The 11,361-nt window shown below is 45.2% G+C and overlaps 1 protein-coding gene across 1 annotated transcript in view; it reads left to right on the top strand.

Moving 5' to 3' along the window:
* The first annotated feature begins 1,063 nt into the window (after positions 1–1,063).
* LOC109376227 (zinc finger protein 420-like) overlaps positions 1,064–11,361 on the top strand; it is a 10,984-nt gene continuing 686 nt past the window's right edge. The window contains 4 exon segments of the mRNA XM_019632042.1: positions 1,064–1,199; positions 4,581–4,729; positions 4,804–4,984; positions 4,987–5,307. Of these exon segments, the coding sequence (XP_019487587.1) occupies positions 1,064–1,199; positions 4,581–4,729; positions 4,804–4,984; positions 4,987–5,307 (787 nt within the window).

Raw genomic sequence — 11,361 nt, forward strand, 5'->3', positions numbered from 1 at the left:
CCCCCAATTCCCCAATAAAAATCTTTAAAAAAAAAACACCAAAAACCAATATTTTGTAGTTTTCAGTGCACAAATCTTGTACTTCCTTGGTTAAATTTATTCCTAAGTATTTTATTTTGATACTATTATAAATGGAATTGTTTTCTTAATTTCTTTTTCATATTGTTCATTGATGGTGTATTGAAATATAACCACTTTTTACATGTGAATTTTGTATCCTACAGCTTTGCTGAATTTGTTTATTAACTATTAACAGTTTTTTAATGGAATCATTAAAGGTTTCTATAGATCATGTCATTTGCAAATAAAGATAGATTTACTTCTTCCTTCTCAATTTGGATATTTTAAATTTCTTTTTCTTGCCTAATTGCTTTAGCTAGAACTTCTAGTAGTATGTTGAATAGAAGGGTGTACATTTTACTTTATCATGTTGTTTTCTCACTGTTTAGAGGCTGGAAGTCAGAGATAACGTGCCATCAGATTGGTTTCTGGTGAGCCTCTCTAACTGGCTTGCCAATGACCACCTTCTCGCTGTGTCCTCACAAGGCCTTTCTTTTGTGCACATGCCCTTGGCACCTCTTTCTCCTCTTATAAGGACACCCATCATATGGGATTAGGGCTTCATCCTAATGATCTCATTTAACATGAATTACTTCCTTAAAGGCCCATCTTCAAATACTGTCACATTGGGATTTGGGGCTTCAACATGAGACTTTTGGGGATATACAATTCAGTTCATAATACTAAGTAAATGCATACTCCATTTATTCACCCACAATTTGCATTTCCCCTTTGACATGATGTCCCTGAGATTCTCACAGTTGGTGCCTGTAGCTGTCGTTACTCCATTGGAGTATCTTACAGCATTTCCCAGAAATTCCAGGAATAACACACTCAGCATTTGTGCCTTGTTCTTGCTTGAATGAGACTGTCACTAGTGTTTTGTGTTCAGCTTGATATAGGTTACTAGTTTCTTTGCATCTGCCTTCCTCTGCCTGTGTAGATGCCACACTCTGTAACATGCTGTGTGTGACATTCCCTCTGCCTAGCACTGTCATGTAAAATGCCTCAGGACCCAGTGACGTTCCAGGATGTGGCAGTGGAGTTTACCCAGGAGGAGTGGGAGCACCTGGGCACCGCTCAGAGGGCACTGTACTGGGAGGTGATGCTGGAGAACTACAGGAGCCTGGCCTCCCTGGGTAAGGGCACCCTGGGGACACCATCTGTGCTGGCTTGGGGGGGCTGTTCCAGGCAGCACCCTTGGAGGGACTGGGGACAAAGGGGACATCTGCCCAGATTGCTGAGCTGATGGGAAGATGGGGGAAAGTTAAACAATTTAACTGAAAATGATTAATATTTTTATATTAAACACAGATACATTATAGATTACAAGAAAATATACATAGTTTTAAAAAATGCAGTGGAAAGAGGTTTTGGACTTGCAGAGGCATGGTGGGCTAGTGATCCTTGGAGGCCTGTGTGCACCTTCTCGGCCGATAGAGGTTGTAGAAACAGGAGTCAGTTTTCACTTCTCTATCCAAATTTCGAATCCCAAGGCCCTGAGGCCTCTGAACCATATTTTGATAATGGGAGGACGTGAACTTGGGGCGTTTCTGCTGCTTGTCCTCTATGTGGTTGGGCACAGGAGGCCAAGGCTGTCCCCCTCCCCCCAACCCCACATCATTCATGCTACAAAGGTCCCTAAGGCAAGGCCCTGGGCTCACACCTGTCACTGGCCCTAATACCTACACCTCTTATCTTTCCTGAGCAGGGTGCCAGGATCCCAAGCCTGATGTGATTTCCCAGTTGGAGCAAGGTGGATCTCCATGGATGGTGTGGAGGGAAATCCCTAGGGGCCCCTCGCCAAGTGAACAGGCGGGAAGGAGGCATGGAAGCTCACACAAAAGGTTGTCCAGGAAGCTGGTGGTTTCTGGAAGTACTGGCCACGGGGCCCTCCCCAGGGGAAATCAGGGATGCATGGGGAGTAGTTCCTGCGCAGAGCCCCCTCCCGCCCTCCTGCTCCTCTCTGCTCCTATATGAGGTCCTCCTGGGCCCCTCCCCAGCCAGGCGGACTTTCTTCTTCCCTCCTCCCCTGTGTACTCCCTTCCCTGCACTGCCAGGCATCTGCCCCGTTGAGAGAAGCCCCTCAGTAGACAATGAAGCTGCTTTTGCCGGCCAAGTAGCTCAGTTGGTTAAGAGCTCGCTCGAGAGTGTGAGCTCTGAGAAACAGGGTTGCCAGTTCAATTCCCAGCCTGAGCTGAGCTGCTGCTGAGCTGCCAACAGGTGGCAGAATGGCTCAGCTAAAAAAAAAAAAAGAAGCTGCTTTCACCTTCCTTTCTTTCCTCTCATCCCCTCGGGTCACCACAGGCCACCAGCCTCTCTCCCCAGCCTGTGTTCCACCCAGCCATTCCAATGGGATCCAGAGAGGCTTTCTACCCATTTCCAGAAGTTCATGTGACAGTTCCCTCCTCTGTCCTCACCTCCCTTGGTTTCCTTGACACTACACGTCACACATTTGCCTTCCTTCATCTCCTGTCCATCACCTTTTGCTTTCTGTTCACCCTTTGAGAGAGACCAGACCCAATAGCCATCTGTACTAAAGGCTTCTGTCTGCACCCCGGCTCCTCTGTCTTCCCGGCACTCTGGCCCTGCCCACCCCTCTGCTCTCATATCTCTACCTGGATCCTCAGCTGTCCCATCAAATTCAGCACAGAAACCCTTTAGTCACCTGATCCCTCATCACCTATAGCCCATCTCCCGGTTCTGATACAGTCACCCACACACTGCCACCTCGTGCCAGCACAAGCAGTGGAATGGGATTTCTCCATTCCTTCTCTTTTCCCTTAATCCACCTTGAATGCTACGGTTAGGCAGGTCTACTAGGAACATCTTTGTAACCACAGCCACCACCTGCCAGAACCCACACTGTGATTCCCTGCTGCCTGCTGCATTCAGCCTCAGAAAGACTTCCTATAATCACTGTCCAGTTCACTCAGCTCCTGTTCCATCTTCACCTGCCCCTTTGCCTGGGTCAGATTCTGCACGTGCCTTTCCTGCCCATCACTTGCTAATTCAGTCACACACCTAAGTTGACTCCACAATAACTGTGGGTTCTCTGATAGCTGTAGGAGAATGGCCATCCTTAGAGACCCGATGAATTGGTGTTTCAGGGAAGTTAACTGTGGCAGCCTACAAGATGAACACGCAGGGAAAAGAGGCTGTGGGCTGAGAGATTAGTGGTGACATTTCACAGTGACCCAGGCATGTGGTGACCCCGGTTTATACCCTGACCTGCCTCCTTTCCTCCACTGGTTCTTATTTTAATACTTTGCCTCATCATTATCCACTTGTCTATTCTCAGGGTCATGGATTTCACCCTTCAGTCATTCCAGAAGGGAGTCCTCATTTGCTTCACTTAATCAGCACTCCTATAACCACTTGTGTGTCCCTGTTCACTTCTTCATTGCTCCTGTGTAGTGTCTCTTGGCTTGCATGACATATTTTATTTATTTTAAAGATTTTATTGGGGAATTGGGGGAGGGGAACAGCGTTGGAGAAATCGGGGGAAAGGAACAGATAAGTTTCTGTCCTTTTGTTCTTCCGTCTAGTTGTGGAGGACGTCGCTTCACTGGCCCATGTTGGTATTATCATTGCGCTCTTCCCGGGTGAGGCAGTCGCTCGCCAGCCATTTGATGTCCGCTCATAGTGGCTCCCGGCAGCTCACGCTGGCTCCCGGCCACTCACACTGGCTGCCAGCCACTCATGGTAGCTCATGGCAGCCCGCTGCAGCAGGGGCTTCAGCCTATGCCATTGCCGGAGACTCACCACAGCCCAGCTCCAGGTTGAGCTGTTGTTCACCATCTTAGCTGTAGAGGGCGCAGCATCACAGGCCCTCATGTGGGATCCGAACCAGGACCCTGCTGCTCAGAGCTAGTGTCCCAAACCAATGCCTAACCAACACGCCACTCAGCTGGCCCTTGCGTGACATATTTTAGATTAAAGCCCCATACCTCTGTTTGGGGAATCAAAAAATAAAAGTAATAGTAACATACATGTATTATATGTGGCTTCGACTAGCTCACATTTTGCATTTCTCTAAATGGCCAAATATTCTCTGTTTTTTATTTATTTCAGATCAATAAACCATATCTGGTACTGAAGAGTCATATCTGAAGCAAGTAGTTTCTAAAGAATTTTCTCAGGGCATGATAATCAACAAAGGTAAAAGGAATGGAATCTGTTCTTCCACCAGAGCAGTCCCAGGATTTCTTGGCCATTTAGAGAGTCATCTAGGGCAGATGGCATTTACCCGTCACAAAAGCCTGACTCTAGAGAACATTCATGAAGATAATGGATTTGAGGAAGAGTTCAGATGGCAATCAAACTTTGTTACTCAAAACAAAATTCCTTTGGGGGAAATAGTGCATGAAGATGACAGTGATGACAGTAGCTTTTCACATAACCTAGATATAAATAACCATCAGGGAATCTACATGATGAAAAATCATACAAATGTGATAAATGTGGGAAATACTTTAGCTGTGGTTCAGATCTCACTCAACACCAGAGTATTCATACAGGAGTTAATCCGTACATTATTAGAAGTCAGAAGGTGGGCGCTAAGGAAAAGCCCTTCAAATGCAAAAATTGTGGGAAATCTTTCAGTGGGGGAACACACCTTATACAACATGAAAGATGCCACACAGGAGAGCAACCATATGAGTGTAATGTATGTGAGAAGTCGTTCAGCTGGGACTCATCCCTTATCACCAGAGAACTCATACTGGAGGAAAACGCTATGAGTGTAGTGAATGTGGGAAAGCCTTCAGCCAAACTACATGCCTCACACAGCATCAGAGGGTTCACACAGGAGAAAAACCTTATGAATGTAATCAGTGTGGGAAGGCCTTTAGCCAAAGCTCACATGTAACTCTGCATCAGCAAACTCATACTGGGGAGAAACCCTATCAGTGTAATCAATGTGGCAAGCCTTCATTCAGAGCATTCAACTTACCCTGCATCTAAGAACTCATTCTGGAGAGAAACCTTATGAATGTACCGAATGTCGTAAAACCTATAGTCATAGCTCATCGCTGGTCCAACATAAGAGGATTCATACTGGGGAGAAACCCTTTGAATGTAAAAACTGTGGGAAAGCCTTTCCCCAAGGCATCCAGCTTACTTTACATCTGAGAATGCATACTGGGGAGAAACCATATGAATGTACTGAATGTGGCAAAGCCTATAGTCATAGGTCATCCCTTATTCAACATAAGACAATCCATACTGGGAAGAAACACTTTGAATGTAATGAATGTGGGAAAACTTACCGATGGAATACACACCTTACTCAACACCAGGGAATTCATACTGGAGAGAAACCTTATAAATGCAAAAAATGTGACAAGTCTTTCAGCAGAAGTACACACCTCAATCAACACCAGAGAACTCATACTGAAGAGAAAACCTACAAGGGTAATGAGTGTGGGAAAACCTTTGGTCAGAGTGTATATCTGACTCAACACCAGGCGATGCATACTGGAGAAAAACCCCTATCAATGTAAGGAATGTGGAAAGGCCTTCACCGTAAACGCATACCTTGCTCAACATGAAAGGATTCATAAGAGAAACAAACCCTTATAATATGCTAATCACGAAGAAATTCAGAATGGAAAGTCAAACAATGTATTTAATGTGGGAAATATTTCAGCATAAACACAGGTATTCTTCAACATCAATAAATTAATAAACCCTATAAATATAATTGTGGAAAATATTTCATTTGTAGCATGTCATGTAGTCAATAAGCCCATTCATTATAAACAGAACTAAGAAAGTGAAAAATGTGTGAAATGTTTTAATGTAATATTATCTCATACTAAAAGTTAAAGAAAAAACACTGGGGAACCTTATAAGGTTAACACTATATAATAACATATTTTACTTAACAATAACAATTTTATACACATTTTTTTTTTTTTTAGCTGAGCCATCCTGTTACCTGTTGGCAGCTCCAAGTGGCTGCTCAGCTCGGGCTGGACTCGAACCGCTTGTTGCTCAGAGCTCAAACTCTTGAGCGAGCTCTTAACCAACTGAGCCACTCGGCCGGCCCTTTAACAATAACATTTTTAAAACCATGATATCATACATGAAAGTTAAATCTTTTTATATATCATGCTGGGTTTCTAGAAAAGGTGCAGAAATAATGTCTGTTGAATCTATAAATGATGTTATATATGAAGAAGGCAGGCTCACACTTCAAACTTGATGCCCTACTTTATATAGACCTAGCTTTAAATACTCTAGATCAGGGGTCAGCAAACTATGACCCAGAGCCAAATCCAGCCTGCACCTGTTTTTTTGTAACTAAAATTTTATTGAAACTTAGTCACATATGTTTATATATTGTTCATAACTGCTTTTACTCTGCAAAGGCAGAGTTAAGTAGTTGCGACAGAGACTGTACAGCCTTGTATTAGCTTGCTAGGGCTGCTCTAACAAAATACCACAGATTGGGCCGGCCGAGTGGTGCGATGGTTAAGAACTGGCTTGGGACGCCAGAGGGCCCTGGTTCAGATCCCACATATGAGGGCCAGTGACACTGCCCTCCACAGCTAAGATACTGAACAACAGCTCAACCTGGAGCTGGGCTGCCGTGAGTTGCCGGCGACGGCGTAGGCTGCAGCCCCTGTGGCAGTGGGTTGCCATGGGCTACCGTGTGTGGCCAGAAGCCAGCGTGAGCGGCCAGCAGCCGCAGTGAGCGGCTGTTCAGAAGCCAGCGACTGATCTTCCCTCGCCCGGGAAGAGCGCAATGATGGTACCAACTTGGGCCAGTGAAGCAACATCCTCCACAACCAGACTGAAGAACAAAACAACAGCAACTTGTCTGTTCCCCTTCCCCCAATTCCCCAGCACTGTTCCCATCCCCCCAACTCCCCAATAAAAAATCTTAAAAAAAAATACCACAGACTAGGTGGCTTAAACAAGAGAAACTTACCATCTCACAGTTCTGGCGGCTGAAAGTCTCAGATCATGGTGCTGGCAGGTTTGGTTTCTCTCTCTTTGGCATGCAGATGACCATCTTCTCACTGTGTTCCTCTGTGCACACATCCTTGGTGTCTCTTCCTTTTCTTATAAGGACACCAGCTCTATTGGAATAGGGCCCCATTCTTATGACCTCTTTTTAATTACCTCTTTAAAGGCCTTATCTTTAAATACAGTCACATTGGAGTTTAGGGCTTTGTTTTAATCTGTTCCAGCTGCTATAACAGATATACCATACACTGGGTGGTTTATAAACAACAGAAATTTATTTCTCACTGTTTTGGAGGCTGGGAATTCCAAGATCAAGGTGCTGGCAGACTTGGTGTCTGGTGAGGGCCCATTTCCAGGTTCAGGGAAAATCGTCTTTTTGCTGTGTCCTTACATGGTGGAAGGAGTGAGGAATCTGTCTGGGGCCCGTTTTATAAGGGTACTAATCCCATTCATTAGGGTTCTACCCTCATGACCCAATCACCTCCCAAAGGCCCTACCTCCTAATACCATCACCTTGGCGGTTAGGATTTCAACATATGAACTCTGGATGGGGGACACATTCAGGATAGCAGGTGTCAACGTATGGATTTGGGGGAACACAAGTCAGTCTATAACAAGCCTGCAAAACTTAACGTAGTATCTTGTCCTTTACAGAATAAGTTTCCTGAACCCTGTCGGTGTAGATAATCAACTGTAATTATGTCAACATTAAACATTATATTCAGATTTCTAAAATATATGAAATTGGTAAATTAGGGCAACATAGTAGTAAGTCATAAAGCATATCATACAGAGAACTTGTTTTATAATTGTTAAATTATTTTGCAAAAATTAGAGAAGGGATAATTTTTTTTCTGGAAAATAAAAGGCAGAAATGTTTCTTTGAAGATACTCCTATGGATTCTCTAATGAATAGTTTTTGTAGCAAACACAGTGTTCTGATCCCCTCCTATTTATCCTGTTGGTGAGAGAGGTATCCTGTGCCCTCCATAATACAAGATAGCCAAGCATGAGACACCTGACACTGGCCAGATGATTGACAAACGTTTATTAGTCACACATGCTCACCGCCTACAGGAGGACATCATACAACATGCAACACTAAACATGGGTTGTACTTGGGAACAGTGAACCAGTAGGTGTGGGGCTGTGGGAGGAAGGCTTTTTAGTAGCAAGAGGTGCCCCCTGGTTCCCACGGGAGGATGTGATTGGCTTGTGTGAATAATTCATGGGCTAGCAGGGTTAGGTGAAAGTCCAGTCAATAGGGAAATTAGCTGGATTAGGAGCCTTTCCTTTTGGATGGGGGCATATCTGGTAAGAGCAGCAGAGTTCATTATTAGGTCGTCAGGGCCATGTGAGGCTCAAAGATGTCCAGTCAGCACATTAAATTTTAGTTCTTATAACACCCATGGGCAATAGAAACCAGGTTTGGCAGGGGATATTTTCTATTTAATAATGCTAATCAGGTTAGCATTAACAAAGTGCAAATCACAGCTAACTAGTATTATACGCAGATTTGCCTTAACTACTAACAAATCCTCATTACACCAACTTTTTCACATAATCACTTATGAAATAACAATAACAAAAACCTTAACACCTTTGCTCAAAGTGTGACAATTTTACATTATTAATGTGCTTGTCTTTAAAATCCCCAATTTTTAAATGCTTTTTACTTTTAAAATGGCACATGTACCCATATTTCTTTGGACTTTCACACTGCCCTGGAAATCAGCCCTCAGGATTTTACATGGATGACCTTCAGGAGTCAAAAAGTGGGCCAGCCGAGTGGCGCGTTGGTTAAGAGTTGGCTTAGGACGCCGGCTCTGAGCAGCAGAGCCCCGGTTCGGATCCTACATGAGGGCCATTGATGTTGCGCCCTCTACAGCTAAGATGGTGAACAACAGCTCGACCTGGAGCTGGGCTGCCATGAGTCGTGGTCTACGGTGTAGGCTGCAGTGGAGCTGCAGTTGGGGATGCAGTGGGCTGCTGTAAGCTACCATGAGCGGCTGGCAGCTGGCGTGAGCAGCCATCCAGTGACCAGCGACCGATCTGCCTCAGCCAGGAAGAGCACAATGATAATACCAACATGGGCTAGTGAAGTGACGTCCTCCACAACTAGACTGAAGAACAGCAACTTGACTGTTCCCCCTCCCTGATTCCCCAATGCTGTTCCCCTCCCCCAATTCCCCAATAAAATCTTTAAAAAGGAAAAAAAAAGTGACTTGGGATGTCTCTATATCTGAGTGAAAATCTCACACTAAATATTCTTGGTTAAATGCCTTTCACAGCTCCAGAATACTGTGGTTGGTATAAAGCAGTAATTGCACCATCCCATCCGCTCCTGGGCCTATCCTTGTGGCCACTGTCTTGTTACTTTTCAGGACTGGTGGGCAGAGACATGAGTGGACAGAGCATTCAACATAAAACCCCTGGGGTTGTACTGACTTACATACAGTCACACAACATAGAGATGTACACAGATACACAAAGATGCATACACTGATGAACACGGTGGGTACACATACATACACGCACACAGTGACACACAGAGGAACATGTACAACACACACGTACAGTTACAACTGGACCCACAGTCCCACAATCTTACAGAGGTGCGGATCCACCCAGACACAAACCAGAATTGTGAGAGAACATCTACACACAAGTTCACAGATTCATGTGTACAAAACATATACACACTGTCACACAGAACACACCCAGGCAATCAGACATAGGTGATCCTATGAACCATCCACAATTACATATAAAAGAACATACAGAGGGGCACATGCACAAATACAAACATTCATGCAGACCTGTGGAAGCACAGTGGGATACACATACATGCGAGTACATATCTATACAGACTCAGACCAGACCTGTATGTCAACAGCTATATGCCATCACACACAGAATCACATTAGACTCACAAGTAAGCACACAGTGGTGCATGCAACTTACACTCTCCTGTACAGACACATGCATCGATGCACACATCCAGACCCGTATCAGAACTGCGACACAACAGCCACTCTGAGGGGAGAGGTGACTCCATCTTGAAGCTAATCCACTAGCTTAACTTCTGAGTGAATGAGCTCAGACCTTTGACCCTCTCCCCTTCTCCAGTGTGGACCCTGGAAAGTGTACAAAAGTCAGGCTAATGATGAAATTTCCATTACTCCTACTTCTGGGGCAAGGCGCCCTACATGTTATCTCTTATCTCACCCTGGCACCAAGGCCTCTCAGTACCTGGCCTCTTGGTTCCCCCCTGACCACCCACACATTCTTTTCCTAGCATGTAGGTTCATTTCTAAGGGGGGATAAAAGAGGGTGGTCTAGAGGATGAAAGGTACAGAGAGCTAATGTCCTGCAGCCACCCAGGGCCTGTTTCTATTAATCCCATTAACTGACAAGCTGGACTTGTCGGCTTTGTTCTTTGGTCTCTTGGCTCCTTCACCATTTGGGGGCGCTTTGCGTACATGTTCTTTTCACAGAACAGCCACATACAGGACACAGATTCACCTGCACACAGGTGCATGCATGCACTTTTTTGCAGAGGCACACTCACACAGTTGCATACAGTTGAGAAACGTGAGGCAAGCACCAAACTCAGAAATGAGCATAGGGTGGTTGTGTTCACTTACACAAACAAACTCACCTAGATCTGCAAGACCCACAGAAACACAAATATTAATACATTCACAGGTTCACCTATACACACAAAAGACCCACACGTTAACCAGTCCTGTAAGGCTACAGCCACTTGCCACCACATTCACAGATCCACAACAGACGTTTGAGGCTCAAATGCACACAGTCCCACCCCTTCCCAAGGCTTCTGCCTGGGGTTGCTATTAAACACTATCCCTGCCCTGGGCACAGCTATGCTGATGCAGGCACTGCCCATGCCGGAAGCTGTCAGGTGAGAACCTGTGTCCAAGCCTACCTGGGGTCAAAGTGGAAGTCTGAACAGTTTCCAATCTGCACCCTTTCTGCCCTACCAAAGACCAGCTCTCAGTGGGAACCTTGTAGTAAACTTCAGTTCTAGAGTTACTGCCTGAATTCAAAGCCTGACTCCACCTCCTTCTGGCTGTGTGACCGGACAAGTTATCTCTGTGTACCCCAGATTCCTCACCTGTAAAATGAGGGTAATAATAGTTACCAAACCTCCCTGAGTTGTTGTGAGCATTCTGCTAGAAAATACACGTCAAACTCTTGGAAACCTGCCTGGCATGTGGTCGGTGCTCAACATGTGCCACTGCCCAGAGCCTCCTTCTCAAGCTCCTGAAAACACACACACACACACACACACACACACACACA

The sequence above is a fragment of the Hipposideros armiger genome, unplaced genomic scaffold (genome assembly GCF_001890085.2).
Source record: "Hipposideros armiger isolate ML-2016 unplaced genomic scaffold, ASM189008v1 scaffold_1073, whole genome shotgun sequence".
NCBI lineage: Eukaryota > Metazoa > Chordata > Mammalia > Chiroptera > Hipposideridae > Hipposideros > Hipposideros armiger.